General features: G+C 32.8%; 1 protein-coding gene across 2 annotated transcripts; it reads left to right on the top strand.

Annotated features, from left to right (window-relative positions):
• Positions 1–244: 244 nt before the first annotated feature.
• Positions 245–27,426, top strand: LOC129234580 (UDP-N-acetylglucosamine--dolichyl-phosphate N-acetylglucosaminephosphotransferase-like). 2 transcript variants are annotated; one of them, XM_054868602.1, is made up of 8 exons: positions 245–548; positions 3,326–3,446; positions 7,192–7,405; positions 8,735–8,881; positions 8,969–9,053; positions 13,004–13,192; positions 14,090–14,333; positions 26,964–27,426. In XM_054868602.1, the coding sequence occupies exons 1-8, from the start codon at positions 400–402 to the stop codon at positions 27,060–27,062; spliced, it is 1,248 nt and encodes a 415-aa protein (XP_054724577.1). In that variant the 5' UTR covers positions 245–399; the 3' UTR covers positions 27,063–27,426. The 2 variants fall into 2 exon arrangements, with proteins under 2 accessions (XP_054724577.1, XP_054724578.1); XM_054868603.1 differs by lacking the exon at positions 26,964–27,426 and adding an exon at positions 18,751–20,010.
• The last annotated feature ends 422 nt before the right edge of the window (positions 27,427–27,848 follow it).

Here is a 27,848-nt window from a genome sequence, read left to right as displayed (position 1 = left end):
ATCTCACTAGGTAAATACTTTCGAAGTATGAATGTTTCGCACATAGTTCTCAGTTTCAAAAAAGCATTTAACACAAAAATTTAGCGCTATGTTAAATTTTAAAATTTGTAATAATGTTTTACTGAGACTTGACAACCTTTACACTTTTCAAATTTTCTTAAAGTTATTGAGAAAAAAACATTTTTAAAAATATGTTGGCATTACCGCTAGTTTTCTTGTGTTCATGTACTTTGTTGACGTTTTTGAAAATGATTTCGTTTTCATCGGTTTCTTACTGTGGTATAGTCTTATCACTGAAATCCTTGCAGAGAAATGTAATTTGGGTTGCAAAAATTGTGTTGCAGTGGTAACTGCACTTGAATCAATCGCAATTTTAACCGACAACCAGTTTTTCTCAAAATGAGTGTCTATTTTACATTATTTGTTAATTTTATTCTGTCCTTTTTCGGATTTTTAATAATTTATAGAATCATTCCTAGATTTAGAGATATGTTTCTTAAAGCAAACTTATACGGACATGATCTTGGAAAAACAAAACGGGACAAAATGTAAGTTTATTAATTGTGTCAGACATATTTTCGAGTTTTTTCCCCCTTCAAAAATCAGTTCTCTTCCGAGTTTATTTAATTCTTCTAGGAGAAACAATCTTTGTTTCTGTGCGATGTAGGTAAATCAGAACTGTAAAAAGACGGTTCAATGAATAAAAAACTGCTTACAGATAGATACACCTACATTTGAATTGAAATACTTTATATTGAAATAATGTTATGAATGAACTAAAAGTTTTTGAAAAGGAGAAAATAAGCTATTTCTCATCGACATCAATCAAAAGAATTGAAACTGGTCATTGGTAGAAAACGAAATTTAATTTTGGAGATGTCGCGAAAAACAGGAAAAATTACAGTCGACTCCCGCTACAACGCGATCCGACTTCCGCGAAATGGCTATAACGCAATTTTTTTCCCCCGGTAAAGAATTTTATTCCTAACGCAAATTCTTCACCCGCAACACAAAAATTTTCCGAAGGGAATCACGGTTTTTTAGTGAATGGACCTTCATCCCTTTGGCATAACTGAGAGCGGAAGTTCCCACACCGTACTAGTCTGACTGACGCTTATACTAATAACTGCTCCTCATTTTCCATTTATTTTTTTCATTCTATATGGGAAAGTTGATGAAATATAATGACACCTACGAGCGCTGTTTCATTTAAAGTTTGTGAAGAGAGGAGGAAAACGAGAAAGTTTCAACAACTATAGTGCATCATTTGTTTTTCTGACTACATAATGTACGTACCGTAGTGGTTTATTTTACGTCTTCCTTTCTCATTGATTTTGTGCATTGTAGCAGTTTTGTATGTTAAATAAAACATTTTTTTTTAAAATGCAATAAATAAAAATTCAATTTTTCATTAAAGAAACAGTAATGTATAGTTAAGAAATGGTTTTTAACATTTTGAGGTGGTGTTTACAAGTGTCTTTAATCGTATGGGTATGTTAATAAAAAATTTTACACATACCCTTTTCCACAACGCGAAATTTCAACTTACGCGAAAGGTCTTGGAATTCATCTCTCGCGTAAGTCGGGACTCGACTGTAATATGAAAACAATTTTTCCACAATGAAAAAAGGGGATTTAATTAAGAGGGTTTGAAAATATCATGATATTTTTGAAAATATCCGATATTTTGATATATATCTGATATTTTCAATCATCATAAACTAAAGTCTTCGAAATGGTAAATGCATCCTCAAATCACTCTTTATATTCTCACATCATTATAACAATATATAAACTTATAAATAATGAAAAGAAACCTTAGTTCTATATACTATTTCATTTTACATTTTTATCAATTTTAATGAAGATTATTTAGTTTTAACTGCTTTACTCACATTTTTCTTCTATTAGCTACTTTTACACAGTTGTTTGATTCAGAAGTAAAAATTATGCATTAGTTGGTGCTCAGTCTTAATACATTTTTTTTTCAGACCGACGTTTATTAATTAATATGAATTAAATTGTTCATCACTAATAATTTTATGGACATAAAATTAAAAAAGGAATATTATATTACTTTGTATTAATGATATTTTAATACATCATAAAAATATAGTACAAAGCGTTTTGGCTATTTTCAATAATAATGAACAATATTACTCTGCTAATATAATTTTTACATTGTAAATACCATAGTTGAAAAAATATATATCATGATACATATTGGCAAACCCTGGTTATAGTGTACATCATTTTAAATCTTGTTGTTTCTTTTGCATTTTATTCATTTCCCCTATATTTGGATGAAGTTACATAAAAACACGTTTGATGGCACCATACATAATTTTGTCTTTTTAACAAACATTTAAACAAAACATGCAAATAGACAAGACTAAATTTACAATGAAAATGTAAGATAATCTGTCCAAAAAAAAAAAAAACTATTTAAAGCTGACCATAAACCATGTAAACTTAATTGGAAACTAGAGACTGACCTTGGTTGGACTCAGAACCAGAGTTGTATTAGTTTTATGAATTTAGCCCGTAACCAAACTGGCAACCTGCCTTGGCTCCCTGCAGCCTTGAAGCTGATAAAGTTTCGATTGAAATGATTCGCCTACTATATAAAACAATGCAAATCAAAAATTTAAAAAATTCATCAAATAAATAAAGTCATTAAAACTATAACAGAGTGCAATTACAGATATTGGTAATCACTTGAATAAATTTGTGTGTAACTTTTATGTTGGTAAATGAAATGAAGAAATGACCCTTTGGATTGAAAATGTAACATTAAAATCTCCCATTAAAGTAAAATAATCCAAAAATAAATATATGGTAAAAATAGGAAAAGGTTTTGTTGGCGGTAAACTTTTTCAGTGTTTTACTTATTTGAAAACATTACGCGGTGTATTTCATGTTTTACTTACTGCTGTTTCATTAGTTGTTTTGAATAATAATCAAATATGATGTTGCTGGTTTCTTAGCACCGACTATTTTCAATTTTTTTTCATCTGAAAATAGTTGAAACAAGCGGCGTAAAAAAAAAAGCTACTGGATTGAGTAGGTAGAGCAATGGCACTATTAAAGCTAATTTCAATATTAAAATTTCACTCTGGAGATAGCAGAACTGGAGGAATTGTGTGTCAAAATCGGAGAAGTTGATGTCTTCTGATGGAAGAGCTCTACATGAACATTATTTAATCAAAATAAAATTATGTAATGAATGTATTCATAAAATTGCAGATCAATATAGTTTTTGAATTTTTGACTCTTTTAAAGCATTTTCAATATTCTAATGACAATATAATGTATTTGTTTGTAGACCAGAAGCAATGGGTGTAATTTGTGGATCTGTATTTCTCATTATAATGTTTATTTTTATACCCATTCCATTCATTCAGTACTGGACAACAAATACAGCTGTGTCATTTCCTCATCATCAGGTATGTGTGTTCATTTTTTAAATGTTAAAAAATTTTTTTGAATGTTTTTAACATGAAATTGCTGAGTTTTTAACTTGAATTATTTAATCTGTCCTCTATTGAAAAACTTTTCTACAAAAATATATATGTCAATATAAGTTATATAAGTTATTTCAAAAATTTTCTCTTTTGAACTTGATTGGTTTGATTGTAGAATGTGTATAGTTAAAATTAGTGTATTTAACTATTTTATAATTGAAGTCTTTTAGGCATTAAAATAATTTTAGATTTTAAATAATCATGCTTAAACAATATATTAATTGACCAACTGTATGAAAAATGTTAGTTATTGTGTACAATATTCTTCATTTAAATAGTTTTCTTATCAGTATACATATTACAGTATTTATCTGTAAACAAAGTAATGTGTGTTCAAATTCCTTTTCTTGAAATTTACTATAGGGGAAGGTGGGGCACCTTGGGACATGGCCCACCTTGGGACACCATAAATTTCAGTTTTGCTTTGTAAACAGAAATTAGTTCTCTTAGGACATTATCAATGGCAGTAGGATCTACAAAATAATAAAATTGAGTTAATAATAAAATTAAGTTCCTATATACTTCAGTGTATTTTGGAACTTCTCACATGAACAGGAAAAGTCTGGTCTCATTTTCTTTGTTTTGAAAGGTTTAGAGTTACATTAATAGGTGGTTTCATTAGTAAAAATTTCAAGTAGGAAATGAAATAATTTCAATCAGAGCATGTGGGAATTAAAATATGTCCTTTCATAATAGTTTCAAGTTTAAGAAATGTATTGTGCTACTAAGTCTAACTTTAAAAAAGTTGATACATAATAACAATCTTACGTGGGACAGGTTGGAACACACTGTGTGGTGCAAGTTAGGACACTGTCCCAAGATGCTCCACCAATGTACAGTACAGAAAAAGTCTATTTCAATGTATTTAATAAATCTAATGAGTTTAAATGAACTAAAATTGAGAAAATGGCTACTGTTTTACAGAAAATTGATTTTTCTTTCTAGGTAAAGTATTAAAACATTAAAAATTGGAAATGGTCAGATTTAGAACACAAAATTGGAAGTTCACTGTTGTTGATGCATCTGTTGTTTAAACAGCAGCAGAAAATGTTATTTAAGATGACAATTATAATTATTATTGCCGGTGTCCCAAGGTGCCCCACCAAGTGGGGCAGGTTGGGACGTTGTAATAGCTTTTTAATTTTTTTTAACGAAAGTTTAATTTGATGAAATAATTGAGTAAAATAAATTTTAATTGAAGCAAAAATGTCTAAATTGCATGTTCAGCTAAGTTTGGTGAAAATTGGTTTGAAAATAAAATTTCTAAAAATCATTTATCTAAAAAGTGTCTCAAGTGTTTCCTTCCCCTAAGTTTTCAGATAAATAAAAGCAAATTTGAAGAGTTTGTGGGAAACCCATAAATCCATCAGAGGGAAATCCAACTCATAAATCCATCAATGCAGTATGCAATTGGAGAAATCTCAATTGTGCAATCACGGAAACTCCAATTGCGCAACCAACTAACCTACCACAAGGCTAACTGAGAATCTGCTGTGGCAGGCAGAGTAAAATTATCACTGGAAGAGTGAACATATAATTTCATGTATTAAACGGTGCTTTAACTAAAACTGAGTTATGTGGTCAATGTCTAACCACACCACAAGTTATAAGGGCATTTGCATTGAAAGAAAATTACTAATTAATGTTCAACCTATTTTATCTCTGTACAAAATCTATTCCAAACATTCAATCTAATCTGACATGCATCAAAAACAAAGAAATTGGAATTAAATGCGTAATTCCAATATGTGGAATTAAATGCGCATATTACGTATTTTTATTTTAAATCCATCTTAAATGATGGGAATTAACAAACTAAACTCAGCGACGCAACAACCCAAGTGGAACAAGGCTGTACTCATCTCAGTTAACAAGACCAAGGGTCAGCCGAACGCGGAACCGCCCGCATTTAGTTCCTAAGCATGCTTGGTACTCATTTCATAGACCCATTGAAGTGATGAAAGGCTGAGTCAACTGTGCCCAACTTGGGAATCGAACCCAAGTCCATGGCGTGGACGGGAACTAGCAATCTGGAAATGTAGCAATTAAATGAAGTTTTGTTGTTTAAGTTCCATTATTTAGGGTTTTTTTTTTTTTTTTTTTCCCCCCTGAAAAAACCTAATTTACACAAAAACCTTAAATGTGAAGTCGACCCTTAAAGAAATATGAATAAAACCACAGACAATTTGCAACTACGACAACGAAAATTTCGCTCCCCAAATAAATATTAAAAACGACCGTCGCCATGGTGATCTAAAAAATCAGAACATCAGCTTTGGTCAAGAGAGATAATAAACAGTTCTTTACTACTCAAAAAAAAAAGTATGCTGTTTAAAAAAAAAACGTTTGTTTGGATTGAGAGTGCAGAAGAAAATTGCCTGGGCATTTGGTGGTTATTTCTTAAAAAACACAACAAATGCTGATGATCATTCCGCTGAAAATTACTTCTTTTTTATTGCATTTATTTATGACAGAATTTGGACATTTTAATGACATTTTGTAATGACTCTGGCTCTAATAATTTTGGATGCATGCCATGGTAGTGACAAGTTTTAAAAAATAATGGTGCCTCAACCACTCTAAAAAATTTCATTGATCTGTACTAATTCTTTAAAAAAAAGATAATAACACCACTAAGAGTTTAGTTAAAATTTATTATATTTAGCAAAAATAAAAAATCACACAACTCATTAAATGACATTAAAAATTTATCAAATTGTAAAATGGTCCACCCATTCTATTATTATTTATATCTTACTTCGCCAAGCGATTATGTTACCATAATCCAGTTAGAAATGAGGCATGGAAAGTTTTATTGAAATATAAAACATTCCATGGAAACTACATCAAACAATTTTAGGTATTTCTAATCTCGCCAAGCAACGGATAACCCCTACCAAAACACGTCATAATAATTATTACAGGCTGCATTAAAAATGCAAAACAATTTACGAACTAAATTAAACATCTAATTTCAATCTCGCCTAGTGATCAATAACTCAGCCAAAACATTTCCAAAATATTTAAATGCACAACTATCCGCTAACTAAATTAATCATTATTTTTTTGAATCTTTCAAGAAACCATATTTCCGTAACCCTTTCGAATTTTCAATGAAATTATTGAAATCTATTCATGATATGAATTGTTGACATGTTTACACATTTCAGATAAGTGGACTAGGAAAGCCTGAAGTAAAGCTTATTTGAGCATTTCACCGATTGCTGTTTATTCAACTACTTTCAATTGATTTTTTGTCATTAATTAATTGGTATAGTCTATGTTCTCAAATGAACGTTTACTAAAGCACCTTCTTTCACGCAACATAAAAATGGCAAACGTTATCGCTAAATATATTTGCATCTAATGCTGAGCTCCTATTGGTTGTTGGATAACGTAAAAATCTGTCAGAAACATAATAAATTCAATATTTTTCAGCTCTTGATTACACCGTGTTTACGCTTCGAGAAAATAGAAACACCCAAATGTAGGTTAGATTTTAAGTTTCTGCCTTCAGTTTCTGTCGATTTTCTGCCTATGTGGAGTCCGCCCCTGAGTAATGAAATTAATAGAAGCTATTACGTTATAGGCCATAAATTCGCTCTAAACGCGCATCACCGTGAACATTTTGTTAATTGTGTTAAATGTATTTCATTTTTTGTTTCAGTTTGTTGAACTTGTGGCTGCATTGTTATCCATTTGTTGCATGCTGTTCTTAGGCTTTGCAGATGATGTTTTAGATTTAAAATGGCGCCATAAGTTGCTGCTTCCTACAATGGCCTCCTTGCCTTTACTCATGGTTTACTATGTTACATACAATAGCACTACTGTCATAATTCCTAAACCCTTCAGATTGTTGATTGGAAAAGATGTTTGGTTAGGTTAGTTATGTGATTTTATTTATTTTTCAATGTATTATTTATTCATTACATTTATTTTTAGTTATTCATTGTTAGACTTAGCAAGAGTTCATTTAGAACAGGGCTGTCCAACTGCAAAGAGCCCATGGGCCAGATTTCCGGTCACTGATCACCTGGCGGGCCGCAGTTTGAAAAATTTGAGCAATAAGTTCTTACCTCTTATACAATAACAATTAACAACAATTCTTAATGTATAAGAGGTAATTAATTATAAAACAATGAAACAGGAGGATTATAAAACAATTTGCTTAAATTTTAATGGGAAAATTGAGGCAGATCCGCCTTTACAAGGGCAAGAATGCCAACCTCGATGTTTATCATTGCCAGCAGAAGAAGGTCTATCAATGAACTATCGGAGAGAGAGCTCCTGTGACAATTCTTGATAAAGTTCATCGTCGAAGAAGCACTTTCGCATAAATATGTGCTTCCAAACATGGAAGTGACGAGAACAAATTCTCAATTTCTTTTTCGAAATCAACAAAGGAAATCAGTGAGGGGGGGTCTTTATTTTTAACCAATTGCAGGCAGGTTTTGCTTATCTGAAATGTCTCTCTCTTCCCTTCCTGTCTCCCTCCGCCTACACGAGGCAATACTATTTCTAGGAATTCGTTTGAACACCAGCGTGCAGGGTAGGACTGTTTGACCTTGACCTGTAGATGTCCTGTACCTTTTTCTGTCAAAACAATGAAAAGAGTATAAAAAGGGGATCAAGAGGAAATTTCGGGGACCCCGGCTTGACCAAGAAGGGTAGTCTCGGATGCTTCTTGATACCAATAAATGTTGAAAAAAAGAAATATACTGAATAAGAAGTTGGCGGGCCGCCAGTTGGACAGCCCTGATTTAGAAAAATCTTGGATCCATTTACAGACGTTTAATGAAATTTCAAACTTTAAAATTGGACACTTCACAAAATTCTGTACTCTAAAAAGGGACCTTTCACAAATTTTCACTCTGAAATTAAACACTTCATGAACATTTTTAGCTCAAAACTGGAATTTAGTAGCAAATATTGGTAAAAAATTCTATTTTGTAAAAAAATTTCAACAGTCAAAATTTTATTTTTTATTGTAAACATTTCTAATGTTTTTTTCTTAATACAAAATTTCATAAAATTTAATTCACAAGATTTTCGAAAGTAATTTTATTTTTACAGGCTTTTGTAATTTTTATATTTCTTATACTTCCCCTTTCCTAACACAGAATAGTACTTAATATATTAAATAACATTTATTAATTAACACATCAACAAAAATTTATTTCACTGAATGTTTAATATTTTTACTGTTTCAGGTCCTTTATATTATGTGTATATGGGCATGCTAGCAGTGTTTTGTACGAATGCCATAAATATACATGCTGGAATTAATGGTTTGGAAGTTGGTCAATCAGGAGTGATAGGTGCTTCAATTGTTATTTTTAATACAATTGAACTTTTTGGTATGTATGTACTGTTATGTCCTTTTTAAAAGTCGTGTTGGAAAATAACTTAGTTTTTTCTCATTCTGGAAAATGTTTTCCTTTCAGGGGAATGTTGGAAAGCTCACCTTTTCTCGTTATATTTTATGCTTCCATTCCTCTCAACTACATTTGGTTTACTTTATTATAACTGGTGAGGACTGTATAAATACTTAAATTTTTTGTACAGTAAAAAGATTTAATGTTTTTCTTTGTGTGTATGTAAGTTTTTATTATTCAGTACAGTAAAATTTGTCTGAAACTAAACAAAAAGTTTGAATTACCAAAAATTTTGAGAAATATTTACTATTTTACATGGAAAATCTATTTAAATTTTGATGAAGTTTGTTATTTTTTTGAACTGCTGCTTAAATTTCTACTTGATATGGATTCACACAAATTGTGTAGTAACGTAAAAGTAAATAAATAGGCAGCAATAAAAAGAGTACAGTGAAACTTTTTTTTTTTTTTTTTAGATGCTTAAACAATTTGAAGTTGTCTCCTCGTTATCGAGAAAAAAATTCTTAAAAGTCCCAAAATTTTAAGAAAAGTCACCAAATTTAAAGCCATTGTAAGAAATGAACGGTAACACGGTACTTTACTGTCTGCAGTGGTAAGGCAACCATCTGCAAAGCGTGTGAAAAATGTCTTCCATTTGTCACCAAAACTGACTTTTGGCAACTTTTCTTAAAATTTCAGCAGATTTTATGAGCTCTTATTTCAGTAAAAGGGAAACAAGGGCAAAAATTTTATGCATCAAAAAACATGCTTTACAATGCTCTTTTGATTGCTACCTATTTAGATATTTATTATTATTATGGGATCCTGATGGGTTCTGATCTTGACACAAAAATGACTTTGTCACTCAACGAATGATTCCAATTAGTACTCGTAATGAAATTTTAATTGATATTAGCACTTATAAACAAAAGATATTTGCAATTACAAAATTACAGATCAACTTCTACATTTTAAACCAAGGCATTTCATAACGAAATTATTCGGGCGGCTTTCCCGCACATACATTCATTCTCATTCTCTTTGATGTTCTTCGCTCGCCACAGACTCATGGGATATTTTGATTCCTGTGTTGCGCTTGCTGTTCAAGCTCTCTCAAGGCAGTCGTTGTTATGGGGCCCCCGGTCTGTGTCCCTACATTATTGCATGGTGAGGCATTTAATTTATTTTATGATTAGAAAAAAAGTGTTTATCCAAATATAGTAAACATTTCCTATTTCTTTTAAAATTTAATCTTTGAATGAGAAAATGTGATCTTAATTATTGCCCACTTCAAGTTGAGGTTTTTTTTAAAGGCACTTCATATTATCTTTTGCTAATATTTTCAGTTACTTTAATCGCTAAATTAAATGCAGTCATTCAGAGTAAATTTGTGCTACAATTTCTCTACTTGTAACTACCCCACTCCTATTTGAGTAGGGTTGTTGCATCAATTGGCACAAAATAAAACATCCTTTAAGTATTTTATAGTTTTCTAAAGTTAAGAAATACTGATTATTAAAATCAATTAAAATGAATCACTATTCTGGTGCTAAGTTAGCCTGACGCTCAGGATAATTTTGATCCACAGAAGAAATCAGGGGTGCCCCCACCCCACCGGGGGCAAGGGCACACCTCCGTTAATATTGCAAAGACTCCCTTCCCCAAAGCAAGAGTGAAAAATACCCCTCAAACCAAACCCCTCCCTAAAAATTTCAATGGCACAGTCTGCGCCATGAACCCCCCCCCCTCTCCAGGTGGGCACCTTTGCGAGAAATGTATTGAACAATAAATCTATGCATTAAAAAAAAGCAACATCAAAGACGTAAAATTATGTCTGAGGTGGGCTTGCGTACAGGAGACTCTATTGCACCTACACACCTACAGCCTTTAAATTTTGTACAAAATTATTTCAAGCTCCTGAGGGTTTGCAATCTGTGGTCTACTATTTCTCAATTTCAAATTAGTATCTTAATATATAAAAATCTTCTGTGCGTACGTTTGTCAACATAAGGCTTTCAAACGGCTGGACCGATTTTGATCAAATTTTTTGTATGAAATTAAGTTGTGGCAAGCATGGTTTCGAAGCGTGATTGATCGAATCGGAAACATTTTTAATAATTAATTAATTAATTTAAACATTGGATGGCAAAATCTCCCAAATGATTAATATTTATTTTAACCTATTGTTGAGCGAGAACTGAAATAAATATTTAACCCGTTGCCAAAACACAATAAGAAAGGCAGCTCTGCTTTTTATAATGAAATTTCCTGCTGTGATATGTCAACTGAGAATAGATAAAACGTAGAGAGTGAGAGTGAAGCCTTCATTTCTTGAAAGCAACGATTTTAGGTCCAGTGATATATTTTAAAGTAAAGTGCTGTAAGGTTCATGCAAAACGTGTATTCTGTCGTCTCGACTGAAATCCATCTGAGTTTTGGCACCAATGTCAAGAATACTTTAAAGATTATCTAACTAATCAGTACATTATTAAAGGAAAATATGATGGAATTTAAAGACAAAACAAATTTATTTTCGTCCAAATAAATTACAACAGGGTAGTTTTGTACACAAAAGATCAGTGCAGTGGAAAATCTTTATCTTTGGTGGAAAGAACAAATTAGGCAATATATAGAGCTTAAAAAGTTTTGGTTCAAAAGATCAGACCACTAATCGGTCGGAGTTGGCTTCTCTCACTAATCGGCTGGATTACAGTAACGTGGTGACTTGGCGACTTTGGCTATTAACAATAGAGTTGTGCAATCATTTTGTTTACATTTTCAAGATACTGCTAATGTAATTTATTGTATTTTTTGTTTATTTGGCAAAATATTTCAAATTGCAAAGAATTATTTTTCGTTTTTAAAGAGTTTTTAGTCATTTTAGTTGAAGAATGTGTTTTGTTTTACATCGGGAGGGGGGGAGGGATGAGTGATTTTCGCTTATTCAATGAACTGTTTTTACCTTTATCATTTTTCTAAACGATATCCTTTCGATTGTTTTATTCTTTTTCATATGGGGGATGTTGCAGCGGGATTTCCCATTTGTTCTAGACGGGTAGTTAGATTTTTACGCTTAATATCTGAGGACGTTTTTTATCTTTTGAGTATGGCTGAAAGAACAAACCATCAAGTACTAGAGAAAAAATAGTTAATAAAACAACTGCTCAGTGGGCATTAGATAAATCAAGTTGTAATAAATATACGAATTCTGACACCATAGCAGCTTAAAACATTTTTTTTGCTTCTTTTTTTCAACAGAACAGTTCAAACACTTGATAGTGTATTGAATTTTTTTAACTTTTCAATTTACAAAGTTTAAACAGAACAACGTCTGTCGAGTCCTCTAGTATATATATATATATATATATATATATATATATATATATATATATATATATATATATATATATATATATATAAAATATAAGCTGAAATGTCCTAAAATCCCAACAACAGCAAATTTATATTATATATATATATATATATATATATATATATATATATATATATATATATATATATATATATATATATAATATATATATATATATATATATATATATATATATATGCAATGAATTTTTTAAGCAAAAATTTCACATAAATTGCCCATTGAAATGATGAAAATTTTCCCACTCTTGAACATTCTATGTCATTTGAAAGTTTTTTTTTTTTCAAGATGAACTTTGTTCCAAATATCTCAATCAATTAGAACAGGAGAATTAGGGTTTTTAACTTAGCAAAAATCCTACACTGAACTCTGGTCAAGCACAGAGCTAAAGAGCAAAATATTACTGGAGACCATGAATTTGAAAAACTTTTCAAATATTGAAAGTGACTGTTTTGTTATGTTCAGGATGCATACCACATCTCAATCTTTTTAATAACAAATGTTGAACATGTTGAACTACAAACATCTGTTGAAGGAAATTAGAAAAATACTTTTGATTATAAAATGTGATTAATTTTCTCATTTTGTTTATTAAGTTTTATTTTGCTAAATGTGTAACTGTTGTCATAAAATGTATCTGAAATGTTTAATATGATAGATTTAAAATATGTTTTGTCTGTAAAATAATATTGATCCCTATTGAATTATTTTAGGTACCCTGCATCAGTTTTTGTCGGTGATACATTCTGTTATTTTGCTGGGATGACCTTTGCTGTTGTTGGGATTTTAGGACATTTCAGCAAGACAATGCTTTTGTTTTTCATTCCACAGATTATAAATTTTCTATTTTCCTGCCCTCAGTTGTTTCACTTTATTCCATGTCCTCGCCACAGACTGCCAAAGTAAATAGACATCTTAGTTTTTATTTATTAGTAGTACTATTTATAAAATAGATTTATGTATTTTGTGTTGAGAGCAATGGATATAAAAATACACACACAGTTTTTTCTCATTTATTAAAAGAATCCCAAAGGACATTAAAAAGCTTGATAGGTATTGGGCTTAATAGGTAGACTATCAAAATCACTGTTTAGAATAAAAGTAATTGTTAGTACTACATAAAACATATCTTTACAGAGAATAAATTTTATAAAGGCACTCAGTTACAAAGAGAAAGTTATTTTTGACTGCCTTGCTTTTGTTTTGTTTATTGCAAGTAAAAAAAGTCGCTAAGTTTGTGAAACACAAATTAAACTTTCAATTTTTGCCCAGATTAGAAGTTGTCCATATTGTTGCCTGCTGGAACTAAATAAAATTTTTGTTTCTCAGAAAGTTGCCCAGTTGCAACTTTTTGAGAATGAAGCTCCTCTTATAACCCACAAGGGGTGGGGGGGGGGGAGGATTTTTTGTTTTTTTTTTTTTTTTATTTTATTTATTTTTTTGCTAGAGTTACGTGCATGAAGTGCAAATGAAACTTTCTAAAACCTTGACCTGAAAAAGTACACATTTGAGATAGAAAGACAAAATTTTCATTTGAAATGAGTAAATTATTTTTGAATCCAAAGCAGGCCAGCTGGCCCCTTATAGATAAAGGAATATTTGAATTATCGTGACTTGATATATATGGTGTATGTAAAGTTTTCCATATAAATAAAAAAGTATATTTTGTGCCTTTACACAATTAGTACAAAAGATTTTTGTAGTCAATAAACATAATATTTTTTTTTATCTGTTAGTATAATGTATTTTCACATTTTTCTTGTTATTACAATATCTTACCGATGCAATTTTCCTTTCAGGTACAATAAGGATACTGATTTGATGGAAAACAGTACTGTGATTTTTAAACCAAAAACTTTAAACATCATTGGTCGATTTTGTTTGAACATTGCAAGGTTATTTAGACTGATAACATATACTGAAAAACTTAAGGATGGAGAAGTTTTTGCTGAAAGCAGTAATTTTACTTTGATTAATTTCATGTTGAAAGTTGCTGGTCCAACTCATGAAAGAAAACTTACTTGTTATCTTTTGTCAATCCAGGTATGTTTCATCTCACTTCTTTTCATTTTGAACAGGCAGTAAATCCTCTTATCTGATCTCTGTTTAACTAGGTGTAGTCTAAACTAGCACTTTTCCTAACTGAAAAAGAAAAATCTTTTTCTTCTATAATAAAAAAAATCTAATTTTCATCTAAAAAAAATTGCTAATTTGTTTACAAGTAGTTCTTTGTAATGACATACATGTAACAAAATGCAAAAAAAAAAAAAAAAAAACTCCCAATTCAAATAATTAATTTATTGCGTTACTTATTTTTACTATTTCCCTCTTTCATTTCAACAATACTTCCACCAAGCCAGCTAACCATTGGTCCTAGTTATGTCAGTTACGATAGAATTTACTGTGTTAAATCAACTTTGTTATTGTAGTTTTATGAAGATCTTAAGTGCAGATTTGAATTATTTGGGAAATACTTGCCCCAGCGTTTAGGGGGTCAATTGTCTCCCCTCCCCCGGCTCTGAAAACTTATTGTTCTTACATTTGCGTGGGTGTTATTTTTGTTGTTTTCCAGTAGAATTTGTACTGAAAGCACCCCCCCCCCCCCCCTTCTCCTCCAAACCCTTTTTTGGAAAAACTTTCAAATGACAGACTTGACTTTCTCATTTATTTATAAAGTATATCAAGTTTTCTTTTTTCATTAATATAATGTCACGTTATTTTTTGAATTTAATCGGAATGAATCGTTTTTAAAATCTTCACACCAACCTGAGGCAAGTAAAAGATTTCTTAGCAAAAAAAAAAAAAAAACTTTTAGACTAATGAAAGATTTTGTTGATAATGAAAAGATGGAAGAATTAAGGTGAGCATACTGCATTGACTCTTATACAAAAGTTACCTCTTAATATTATCTCTACATATTAAAATTGTAACGCCAAAAAAATGTCTCTGTGGCAGTCCCAGGTTTAGGAGACCTATAGCACCTAGAGCCTTGAAATTTGGTACAAAAGTACTTGCAAATCTGAGGTTTTTTTTTTTTTTTTTTTTTCAATTTCAAATGATTTTTTATGTAATTAATTTTTTAAGGTAAAATTTCACCTAAATTGCCTATCAGGCAGAGGGATGAATGATTTCCCACACCCCATAATATTCAATGTGTTCAAAATAGCATTTTTTCCTGCAGAAGATGATGTTTGTTCCAACCATCACAATTATTAGAACATGAAATATAAGGGTTTTTAATTTAGTGAAAATCCTCGGCTTAACTCAAGTACGGAGCTAAAGAGGGAATGTTGGAAATCCTGGATTTAAAAACTACTTTTCAGCTATACAAAACCACCGTTCTGCTTTTATTCCAAAGCACCTATCACCTATAGCTGTGATTTTATACAAGAGGGAACTCTGGGGAAGGAATGCTCTTAGAAGCATTTTTTAACACGCTTTTATTAGCTTCACTTGTATGTTTGTGAGTAACTCTCCTTTGGACTAAGAGCTAGTGGCTTATTACTGTTAGTATATTCCACCACTTAATGAGCGTTCTAAGGTGCGGGACTTCGCTGACGTCCACCTCTGGGAATTGTTGAGAGTGCATTCTAATCCTGTCTACACCAAAATTAAATTTGTAATCTTGCAACTCAATTTTTGCCCACTTTTTGTGTTCGGATTCTTTTAAAATTTGAAATGCAACCTCAGACCCGATGACAATGCAATATTCTATAATGAAATTAATTTATTGATGATAAGTTATTAGTTTATTCTAATTAACACGCTTTTATTAGCTTAACTTGTATGCTTGTGGGTCCAACTTTCCTTTGGACAAATAGCCAGTGGCTTATTAGAATTACTTACAACGTACAAATCAGAGCTGCAGAGTGTAACAATGTTTGCACATGAATTTACCAGAACAGTACAAAAACTAGAATCGTAAATCCACAATCTTGAAGTTTTCCATCCCTCTAAGAGTCTTCCCCCCCCCCCCCCAATTAGAATCATCCAAAAAAAAGACCGCTTTAAAATACCCTCTACCCTAAAAATGTCTATAGCATAGTCTGCGTAATCCCCCCCCCCCCTCGTGAATCATTAATGATAATTCGTACAAAACATAATAGTTTAAAAAACTAAAAAAACATGCTTTTGTAGCAAAATTAACTAAAAAGTAAAATAATAGTTTAAAAAACTGAAAAAACACGCTTTAGTAGCAAAATGAACTAAAAAGTTAAAAATCATCTTTGGATGACAAGTATATAAAGTAATTGACCAAACACTTAATTTTACTGTAATAAAAAAAAAGCGTAGGGGGGGGGGGGGTTGCCTATTTACAATTTTGCATGGATAACAAGTGGAAGAAATTTAAGTCAACTGATAAGAAGTTCTCCCCCCCCCCACGCTTTTTTTCTATTACAGTAAAATTAAGTGTTTGGTCAATTACTTTACACTGGTGTGCAAAAATTAAGGATGAGACATTTTTTTCAATATAACTTTGTACAAAAGCTTTCCAAATCAACACATTTACTGCCGTAAGATCCCCAATACGTAAGGACATGTGTAATGTAAGCAACACTTACTAAAAGAGAAATCAGAGGGATAAAAAGAAGCTTTATTGAAAAAGTAGCATGGAGCGCAATGCGACTGAAGGTCGAAACATCCCTGTGATGGGTGTCCAGCAAGAAACATCCGGTCTTTAGTAGGGGGTATGATCTCCCCCGACTGCTAGGCAGGTTTCACAGCGTCTGCCCATGCTGAGAATGAGGGTGTCAATGAGTTGTTGAGGCATTGCTGCCCGTTCGTCTTGCAGCGCCAATCGAAGCTCCCGAATCGTTACTGGTGGTAAGGTACGAGCTGCCAAGCGTCTGCCTAGAAAATCCCATACATGCTCGATAGGATTGAGATCCGGAGATCGTGCCGGCCAATCCATACGTTCAATATCCTCACTCTCTAAGAGCTGTTCGGCAGCTACTGTGCGATGACATGGTGCATTGTCGTCCATGAAAAGGAACTGCGGACCCATAGCCCCTCTAAAAAGACGCACATATGGAAGAAGAATCTCGTTACAATAACGGGTCCCGTTGACTGAACCTGCGTCGAAGATGTGAAGGTCTGTACGACTACCAAGCATGATGCCTTCTCAAACGAGAATACTGCGACCTCCATACCTGTCCCTTTCAATGATGTTCAAGAGATGATTGCGGCTTTCCCGCTCTCTCCAGATGAGTATGCGATGAGAATCACTACTCAGACTGAATCTGCTCTCATCTGTAAAGAGTACTCATCCCCATTCGTTGTCTCTCCAATTCCGGTGTTCCCGGCACCACAGAGAACGCCTTCTCTGATGGGCAGGCGTTAGAGGTACACACCGTATAGGGCGTCGTGCAAACAGACCACCACCGTGCAGTCTTCTGGCCACGGTAAAACGCGATATCGGTCGTCCAGTCGCCTGTGTCGTGTGCCTAGCGATTTCTCCCGCTGTCTGCCGCCTGTTTCTTCTGGCCTGTAAGACAATATACCGGTCATCTGCGGGTGTGGTTCCTCGTGGACGACCACTACTGAACCCCCGGATAGCTGTTCCTGTAGTTTGAAATTGTCTCCAAAGTCGTGAAACGATGCTGTGAGCAATTCCGAACTCTGCTGCCACACTTGTCACACTGCAGCCTTCCTCCAACTTCCCAATGATTCGACCTTGGGTAAAAGCATCCAGATGTCGTCTAACAGATTGATTGTTCGCCATTTCTCTCTGAGGCAGCAACTCGGTGTGATTTTAACTGCTATACGGCGTGCAATCTCTTGGCCAGAAATACTGATCTTGCACCGACAACATGCTTTATACTACTCAGACACTCCCCCATTACGTCTGTCTGCATATCTGCGCATGTGCTACTGTACGTCACCTTACCTAATCTCCTGATTGGTCTTTCTGTCCGCTCTGCCTCTTCGTTCAGCTGATATGCTCATTTTTCGACTTCGTCCTTAATTTTTTGCACACCAGTGTATATACTTGTCATCCAAAGATTATTTCTTACTTTTTAGTTCATTTTACTACTAAAGCGTGTTTTTTGAGTTTTTTAAACTATTATTTTATTTTAAAGTAATTTTATGTGTAATTTCATCTTTTTTTTTTCTTCAGATGGGAGCAGGATTTTAATATTGTTCTAATTTATTCATATTGAGACGACCAGACCTTTTAGACATTATAACAATTATAAAATATTGTTATATCTATGGAATAGCAAATGGGGCTTCATTAATTGGTTGTTATACAAAAGGGTCGCAGTAACGGGAGGTTGTTCTAAAGAGCATTGACTATTTTCAAAATTTACCCATGTTTATTTTTGAAACCTTGCATATTTTGATGACACTCATTAGCTGCATATTCATTCTTGAGGAATTTTAATTATTTTAAAAATTTATATTGTTATTTTTAAAAAAAATCCTAATTTTAAAAATTTTGTGTTTTATATCTTTTTAGGTGCTTTGTACATGTTTTGCTTTTTGTGTAAGATATGGCCTTTCTCGAGTCTTCTATGATTGAAAACCTAGTGAAAATGCCAATTCAGTCATCATTTAAACTGGAAATTTTTTGATAGTCAAATGAAAATGCATTTTAAATGCATTGTTTATCAATGTGTTACAAGTGGTGCTCATTACTTTGATTTCCGTACATGTTATTGTTTAACTCAATTAGAAAAAGAGTATCTCGTGCTGTACTGTCTTTTTTGTAACTGAACTTGAAAAAAATATATTTGATACTCATGTTGTCTGTGATAAATAATCAACAATAGTGTACAAGTTGAAATAATACAAATTATTGTGTTTATTACATTGACCCTCCTCTAATAGCTGTCATGTTTCAAGTAAATAGTTTTCTGCCTGTTGAATTTATTTTCATGTTCAAGTTCCACAATTAAAAATATGAATTTAATCCAATATCAAAACAGAAAAATATAACCAAGTAGAAAACTTTTGAAATCAAAGCTTGGATAGAATCTTTAGTAACTCTTTGTCCCCTAAAATCAGTTCATTTAACCCTTCTTTTACTTAGCTTTTTTTTTAACCGTACAAAACTTTATTATCTTTAAAACTGCCCATTTAATATTATTTGGCATTACAATTTTTTGGCTTTTGCAAAAGTCCCCTCCCCCCTCTCCAAACTCTGATGAATCGCATATCATTATTTATATTAGGGAAAGCATTTTTTTCAGAATTTCATAAGCCTGATTTATAATTGGCTCATGAACTCTTTCTCCCTTATATGTGCTGAAGCACCTATTGATTGGCATAATTTGGGCCAGTCTAACTATCTAAACTCCACAATTTAGAGCCCAATTTAAAAAGACATTGTCGAGTAAATCTCATAGGGTTTCCGATATCTGTCTATGATATTGCGTTGCCTATTCTACTTCTTTGGTTTGAAAACTTGAGACCTATTAAGAATAGAAATAACATTATTTAACTTCTTTTTGATAAGATACTATGTAACATGGGGAAAATAAATAAATTATAAATAGATTTTATGAAGAAATTAAATTTTGAATTTACATTTGTCTGCAGTTGCTCAGCATTCAACATTAGTAGTGGTAAAAAATACATATATTGTCCATTACATCTTTATTTCTTGTGCAAATTAGTTATGTGTATACTGTGGGATGTACTATACTCGCTATGTATATTTTTTTACATGATTCCCATGTATGTTTAAAAACTGTAAATAAATATTTAAGATTTAAAATCCAAATATTTTTGTGGCTTTTATCTCTGTATGTTAACAAAAAGTAATATCAAACAAATTGAAATTCTGTATGTGGCGGATCTGCGTCCAGGAGACCCCATAGCACCTCCACACCTACAACCTTGAAGTTTTATTCAAAATTACTTTGAGCCCGCAGGGGTTTACACCTGGGGTTTTTTTTAAGAGAATTTTGAATTTTTTTTTTTTTTTTTTGTGTGTAAGTAATTTTCCAAGCTAAAATTTTACTGAAATTGTCTTTTTAAGTGATGAAATATTTCCACGTGTCTTTACATTCTGTGTTGTTCGAAAGAAATTTTTTTTTCTGCATCAAATATCAAATACAGCTTGCTCTATTTTTTTAAATTAAATAGAACAGCAGGTATAAGGGTTTCTATTTTAGCGAAAAGTCCCAGGGACAACTCAATACAAGCCTGGTGCTAAAGAGCAAATTATATTACTAGAGACCACGAAATTGAAAGCGACTTTTCAAACTTACAAAACTGCCATTTTGCAATGTTATAGTGCCTAGAAAGAATAGTGTGCCGATCGGCGCTTTTTCCCCTTCGATTCTTGAAGACAAAATGTATGAAAACCGCTAGAGGGCAGTGCGGTCGAGGTGTACGTTCAATTTCGCGGTGTTTACATTAGTAGACGCGGGATTTTGTTACAATTTAGTTCCGCGTTTCTCTTTTTTACCTTTATTTCGTGAATATTTGATGAAACAGCGTTTAAGGCTTTTAATGGAGGCATCAAAGTTTAATATTAGAAGAAGTAAAGCTTCATCTTGTTTCGTACCAGGGTGCAAAAGTGGATACAAAACATGCAAAGAAAAAGTTTCGCTTTTTAAAGCTCCAGCAGATGAAGAAAAACTAAAGAAGTGGAACTCGTTAATTCCCAGGTTAGATAAAGTTTTTGATAAATATTGCTCAATTTGTGCTCTGCATTTCGAAAAACATTTTATTGAAACGCATTATAAGCATATTATAAATGGTGAGGAAGTTTTGATTCCTCGAGGAAGACCTTTTTTGAAAGATGAGGCAATTCCGACAATTTTCCCAAATCTGCCAACATACTTTACTAAAAAAATACCAAAGCAAAGGTCCGTCAGGAATTATGCAGTTAAGAAAAATGTTCCCTGTTTGAAAAAAATAAAACTTGATCTTTCCGCAGATGAAATTGAAATAACCACGTATAAATCTATTATAGATGAAATTGTTCATATTAATTTGCCTAACGAATATTGGGTTTGTATGAAACTTAAAAAATCTCCAAATATTGTAGTTTTTGTATATAATGAAAATTATGTGGAAAATAATATTGACGATAAAAAGATCATTATTGAAGTAGAAGAAAATTTACAAATCAATGCTACTATTTTAGTCAAAGGTGTAAAAGTAGATTATCCTGTTCTTAAATCAGTGTCGGATGTCAGAAAACTTTTTATTGACGTTGACGCTAGAATTGTGTGCAATGGGATGGGTACATCAGAGGAATTCAAATTTGTGTTGCCTGTAATGAAACGAACTGAATATTTTGCTGATGGTTCATCTTTAAGACACTGTAAATGTCAAGGTTTTGTATTGAGTGAAAAATTAAGTTGTAATTTTTTTAAAAAGAAACGTAAATATTTGTTGACACAGAGAGCTCTGAAAAACAAAAGAAATATAGCAAATTTACAAAGAAGTATGGTTGCGAAAAAAATTAAAAACATGCATCAAGTAACTTACCGTCTGAAGAAAAAATCAATGGATTTATCAAACAAATTAAAAGTTAAGGAAATTAAGAATAAGGCGAAACTTTCGAAACCTTTACAGTTAACAGCAAAGCAAAAATTAGCAATTGATGCTTGCGTTGCTGCATCCAATCGTAAAAGTTGCAATGGAATGAGATATTCCAACGAGTGGCTTCTAGAGTGCATCATAATGAGAATGAAAAGTCCTAGGCTATATGAACACATAAGATTAAATAAAATATTAGTTTTGCCTGGAAAATCTTGCATTAAAAAGCATATTAGTTCATATAAATCAGGATATGGATTCAATAAAAACACATTTTCTGCTCTGGAACAAAAGCTAAGCGATTTTGATGAATTTCGAAGACATGGTAGCATCCAATTCGACGAAATCAAACTGTCAGAAAGTTTGAATTTAACAAATGATGGAAAAATTCAAGGTTTTGTTGATTATGGATGCTTTACTCCAACTTCTAAGCTAAATCAAATATGTGATCATGGTCTACTGTTACTCTTTCAGCCATTTGTTGGGGATTGGTGCCAAATTCTTGGTGTGTTTGCTACTAAAGGTAACATGGAAGGTAGCATTCTGAGTAAAATTTTATTAGAAGCTGTCATGTTGAGTGAAAAGTCTGGCCTTTATGTTGATGCTTTGATTGGTGATGGTGCTTCCTGGAACAGGTCGATGTGGGCGAAAGAATTCGGATTGGGAATTTGTGACGATGGAGTGGTAAAATTTAGAGTGACCCATCCTATGGATGAAACTCGCTACCTGCATTTTATATCAGATTTCCCCCACCTAATAAAATGCTTGAGAAATACATTTCTGAAACATGGCTTTAACACACCTGATGGAGAAGTAAGACCAGAACACATTAAGACAGCATGGAAAGAAGATTCGCAATTAGTCAGATTGAGAGCTATACCAAAACTAACTAGTGCTCATATCGCTCCAAATAATTTTGAAAAAATGAAGGTCAGCCTAGCCTTTCAACTTTTTAGTAAAGAAACATTAAAGGGTCTATATATTTATAAAAATACCATTGATTGACAATATGGAAGTGTGGAACCTACAGTGAGCTTTCTTGAAAAAATTGTCAAACTGATTGAAATAATGACGAGCAGATATACGGCCAAAGGATTGCAATATTTAAGCCCAGAGGCTGCTTTTATTTCTGATTTTTTGAAGTTTTTAAATGAATGGGAGAGTCATGCCCAACATAATGGATATATCAGTAAAAGCACATCCATCGGATTAAAGGTAACGCTGCACAGTACATTGTCTCTACTTGAGTATTTAACAAAAAAAGTTCAATTTTCATACCTTTTAACGTCTAGTTTAAGTCAAGACAAAATTGAAAATCTCTTTGGAATTGTAAGACAGTGTAAAGGGTGTAATGACCATCCAAATTCTGCTGAATTTTTGACCATAATTCAAATGCTCAGTTTTTATAATCTCGCACGACCTCCAAAAGGAAGTAATGTCCAACCTAGTTTATTAAATTCCCTATTGAGTATTCCTTCCAGTTCTCAAGTATCTACTATTAGCAGTAACATTGATAAATTTATAGAAGCGGGAAATTAAATAGATGCTGACAAGTATATTACGAAAAATTTAAAACTAAACCATGATCACGAATCTATTATTGTTGAGAAGAGTGATGAGAGATTAATTTTTTATGTTGCTGGATACGTTGCACGCACTTTTATTAAAAAAACGGAATGCAGAGAATGCAAGGATTCCTTAGAAGATGATTGCAATGCGGTTTGTACAGCAGCAGCAACATTTACAGAACATTTTAATGAAGGCGGTTTAATATATCCTTCAAATTCATTGCATAAACTTATCAAAGTTTTAGAAGAAAAATTTACTCATTGTTTCAGCATCAATGAATTACATTGTGATAGCATTTTGGATATGATTAGTTTCATCAATCCAGCAAAAATCCCAAAAGTTGGTTGTTTACAACATCAAAATGAATTAACGCAAAAAATTGTTGTAAAGTTTATTATCACGAGGCTACATTTTTTCATTAAACAGATAAATAAAAATCGTCAGTCGAAAAGAAAAAAAATCGCTTTTTTAAAGATGAGAAGAAATAACTGAAGGGTAATACATTAGTTGTCTATCAATTTGTAGACAAAAAGACAAGGATGTTTTCAAAACAAAATTTTACACAATTGACTCTGAAAGTTTGATTTTTATATTTTAAGGCAAATGTATTATCAATCGAGATGGCTTAGGGCTCCGTTTGTTGTTGTTTTTAATGCCACTTGGGAGACTCAAGCCCCATTCATGTAGCCAGCATGAGTTTAAATCAGAAAGGAGAGACTCCTGAGTCAATAAGACCCCTAAATGAGAAAGAGCTCGAATGCACGGTATATGGTAGCACCACCTCTACTGTTTATAGGTCTGGAGAATAGGTTGGAAATCTCCAGCAACGCTACGCCTGGTAACTGTAAGCGACCGACCATAAGACTTTCGGACAAACGGAATCAATGAGCACGTAAGTTATATTTAAAATAAAAGTTTTTTTTCTTGAATTTCAGCTTTTTAAAATCCTGTACAAAATTAATAATTATTATTGTTATCGTCCCTCGTTATCGAGATAAAAGGTATTTAAGTCTCCCGAAATTTTAAGAAAAGTGGCAAATTTAAACACTTGGCGAGAGATTGAAGGTACCAATTTCTCACAGACGATTTCCTCCTCTGCATGTGGCAGGACATCCATATCTACAGAGCGTGAGAAAGATTTCTGTCCCCATCGAAACTCGCTAAATTTGGAACAACGAGACTCGCTTTTCTTAAAATTCCCATAGGCTTTAAAATCTCATATATCGACAACGGGAAAATATTTTTTGCGTCCAAAAACATGTATCACAATGTTTTTTTGATCGTTACTTTACATTTTTTAATTGTAGCACTGTCATGTTGTTTCCTGATTAAGGGTAGGGAGATTCAGAAGCTGTGCTTCCTTTTAAAAGAACATTTTAAAGATATCATAAACAATGTTAGACAAAGGAGAGGGACGAGGAGGTTCCCCATTTTTTTTTTAGTTTTTAAGGATACATTTCTTTCGCTGTTTTACATATGAGATAAAAGATAAAGATACATAAATACTTTTTTTGACAGTGATAGCGTCAGATTCAAAAACTACTTCTATTTCGAGAATTATCGACAACAAAACCGTTTGCTGACAGGTTCTAAAGAACGTTGTAAAAATAAACAAACTAGCAGTTTGACGAGTATTACCGAAAATTCGACAAATAATCAAGCCAGCTGTTTGCCAATTGCAGTTATTTGCAAATTAGTATGTAGTTAAATATGTGATCGGAGCAAGTGGCCCTATTATTTTTTTAATGTAAGGAAAGTCCTTGAAAATTAAAAAAAACAAAAAAAAAACAGGTCGGAGTCGGTAGGTTTTCAAGCGACTCCGACTCTTCGACTCAGACTGAGAAGCCCTGATAATTTTAATTGGCTTCAAGAATTTAGAAGCAGTTTTATTTTGTAACTAGCGGTACCCGCACGACTTTGCCCGAAGGAGAAAATTAAAAGGTCATTTGATTAGCCTTTATATTTACAAATAATGGATGATGAATTTCTCGCCAATTGGCTATGCTCATTCGCTCTTCCCCATGTTACGATTCCACGTCAGGATAATTTCGTAATTTACTCGTCCATTTTATGATAATTCTGCTTCGGAAACTGTTTTTAAAATTTAAAAATAAAAAAAGTACAAAATCGAATTTTCGATAAATCGCTTCGAGGTGCACACCCCCATGCTACAAACTAACTTTGTACTAAATTTCATGAAAATCGGCCGAACGGTATAGGCGCTGTGCGCATCACAGGGATCCAGACAGAATTCCGGACAGAAATCCAGACAAAAATCCAGACAGAAATCCAGACAGAGAGACTCATTTTTATTATTAGTAGAGAAATAAGAGACGCGCTGTTATTGAATACTTAAGGGCCATTCATTAATTACGTAAGGATGATTTTGGCAATTTTTGACCCCCCTCCCCCATGTAAGGGTACGTAAGAATTTTCACCCCCCCCCCCCATTTTTATGTAAGATTCCATTTTGTTTTTCAAAATGATAAAATAACAAATCTTGAATCGTTACATCACTGGAATCGTTATTAAATTCACATTATTAAATTAAACCTTTTGCGTAAAGAAATAATTACTGAAAAGAATCTGAACTGAATGTTTTTTTCGACTTTTTTTTGATGTAATATTAATTACAAATAAAACATGCCGTACGCAATGCGACTCCTTTATTATATTTTACACTATAAATTCTTTGTAAAACAAATAAAAAAACATCTTACCCTAACACGTTTCTTACCTTCCAGACGCAAATGGAACATAATCTCTGCCAAATCACTTGACCGCGCAATTTCTAATGTGAAATATCGACTTGGAAAATTTTATGTAAGAATGAGTTTGACCCTCCCCCCCAAGTAAGGGTACGTAGAGGCTTTTCCAACTCCCCTCCCCCTCGGGACCCTTACGTATTTACTGAATGGGCCCTTATAGTCTACTATTTTCATTGAAGTAAGGTAGTTTTATAATAAGGTAATTTTATATGCTTCAAAAAATAAACGAACACCCATGTAACAATTAGTACTTATTACAGAATTTGTCTTTTGCGCAAAAAAAAGTTTAATCCGAAAAACGGGGCTTTTAAACTGCGAAATGAGCATGCAATCGCTGATTTAAAACGAGTCTGATTGAGGAGCATAACGTACTACTCGAGTGTAGCGCCACCTGGATTTTCCTCAGATCTGACCTCACTTTTTCCCCGCCGATCGGCACACTACTCTTTCTAGGCACTATAGCAATGTTCAGGAGCCCCTTAACACCTACAGCTGTGCAAGTTGGTACAATTTAATTTAGTACCCAGGAAAGGGGTGCTCTTCAAAGCACTTTTTTAAATAACTCGTTTATGAATATTTCTATGCAGGGTCGGACTGGCTATGCGGGCATTTGGGCAAACGCCCGGTGCGCCGCTCCAAAAGCGCTGGTCGACCTTCGCCCCCTTTTTTTATGGAAAATGTTATTGTATTAATTTTGTTGAGAAATGAAGGTTTTTTCTTTTTTTGCTTGCAATAGAAAATATCGAAAGGAAAAAAAGCTATTTTTAGACTTCCCGTAATTCATTCCTTTTAACACAATATGGAGAATTGTTGGCACTTATCCTAATGACCTTTACAGGAAAAGACGGGATGGAGCAGAAGGACTAAAGAAGAGATGGCCCTGGGGCAGAAGATCTCACTTCCCTTCACACCACACCACTCACCTTACAAGATTTAGATCTTTACAAGCAAATGAGCTATATCTGTTTTTTGTTCATCAGCAGCTGATAATGATGTAGTGCAATGTATGGTACTCAACTGTCGACTCACATGGAACATCTTGACGATTTTGTTTCCAAAAGTGCTTCAAGGCTCCTCCCTGTCTATGTCATAATATTTCCAAGAGAGTTTTATTGAACTTATTGCTTAGGGCCCTTTCGCAGGATGCCGTGTTTTGAGATTTCCAGTGTTCATATAAAATAACGTTTCATTTTAGCTCTTTGACATAGATGACGAGGACCATGTGCGTGAATTTGCTTTTGTAAAATTTTCCCAAATGTGTTTTTAAGAAGTGTATTTAAATTTATTATACAACAGTTGCTTGGAAGTACTTTGAAATGTAAGTAAAAAGAATGTTACATACATATAAATATATTAATTGATTTATTGTAATTATTTATTGTAGTTATTTATTTTGTACTATCTTGTTAACAGAGTGCTTTGTTGTTAGCAATGGATTTTTCTTGTTGTTGTGGTAAAAACGGTTCGTTCACTTCACTAACGCCTCGCAAAAAAATATTTATTGCTGTTTATAATTATTACACAGTAGGGTGCAGTGGAGTACTCAGGGGTGGTTTGACAGAGCTGCAACCCCTAAAATTAATTTCAGGGTACACCACTGAAACATGCAGCATGCTATTTATTTAACTTCTTTTCTTTAGCTGGTATTCATTTCCAATGTTGCTGTATATTGGATGTCTCCAAATTATAAGAACATTCTTTACTCATATCATACCTCTAGACA

Source organism: Uloborus diversus, chromosome 1 (genome assembly GCF_026930045.1).
Source record: "Uloborus diversus isolate 005 chromosome 1, Udiv.v.3.1, whole genome shotgun sequence".
NCBI lineage: Eukaryota > Metazoa > Arthropoda > Arachnida > Araneae > Uloboridae > Uloborus > Uloborus diversus.
Note: the sequence above shows the minus strand (reverse complement) of the source record. Positions and strands in the feature narration are given on the sequence as shown.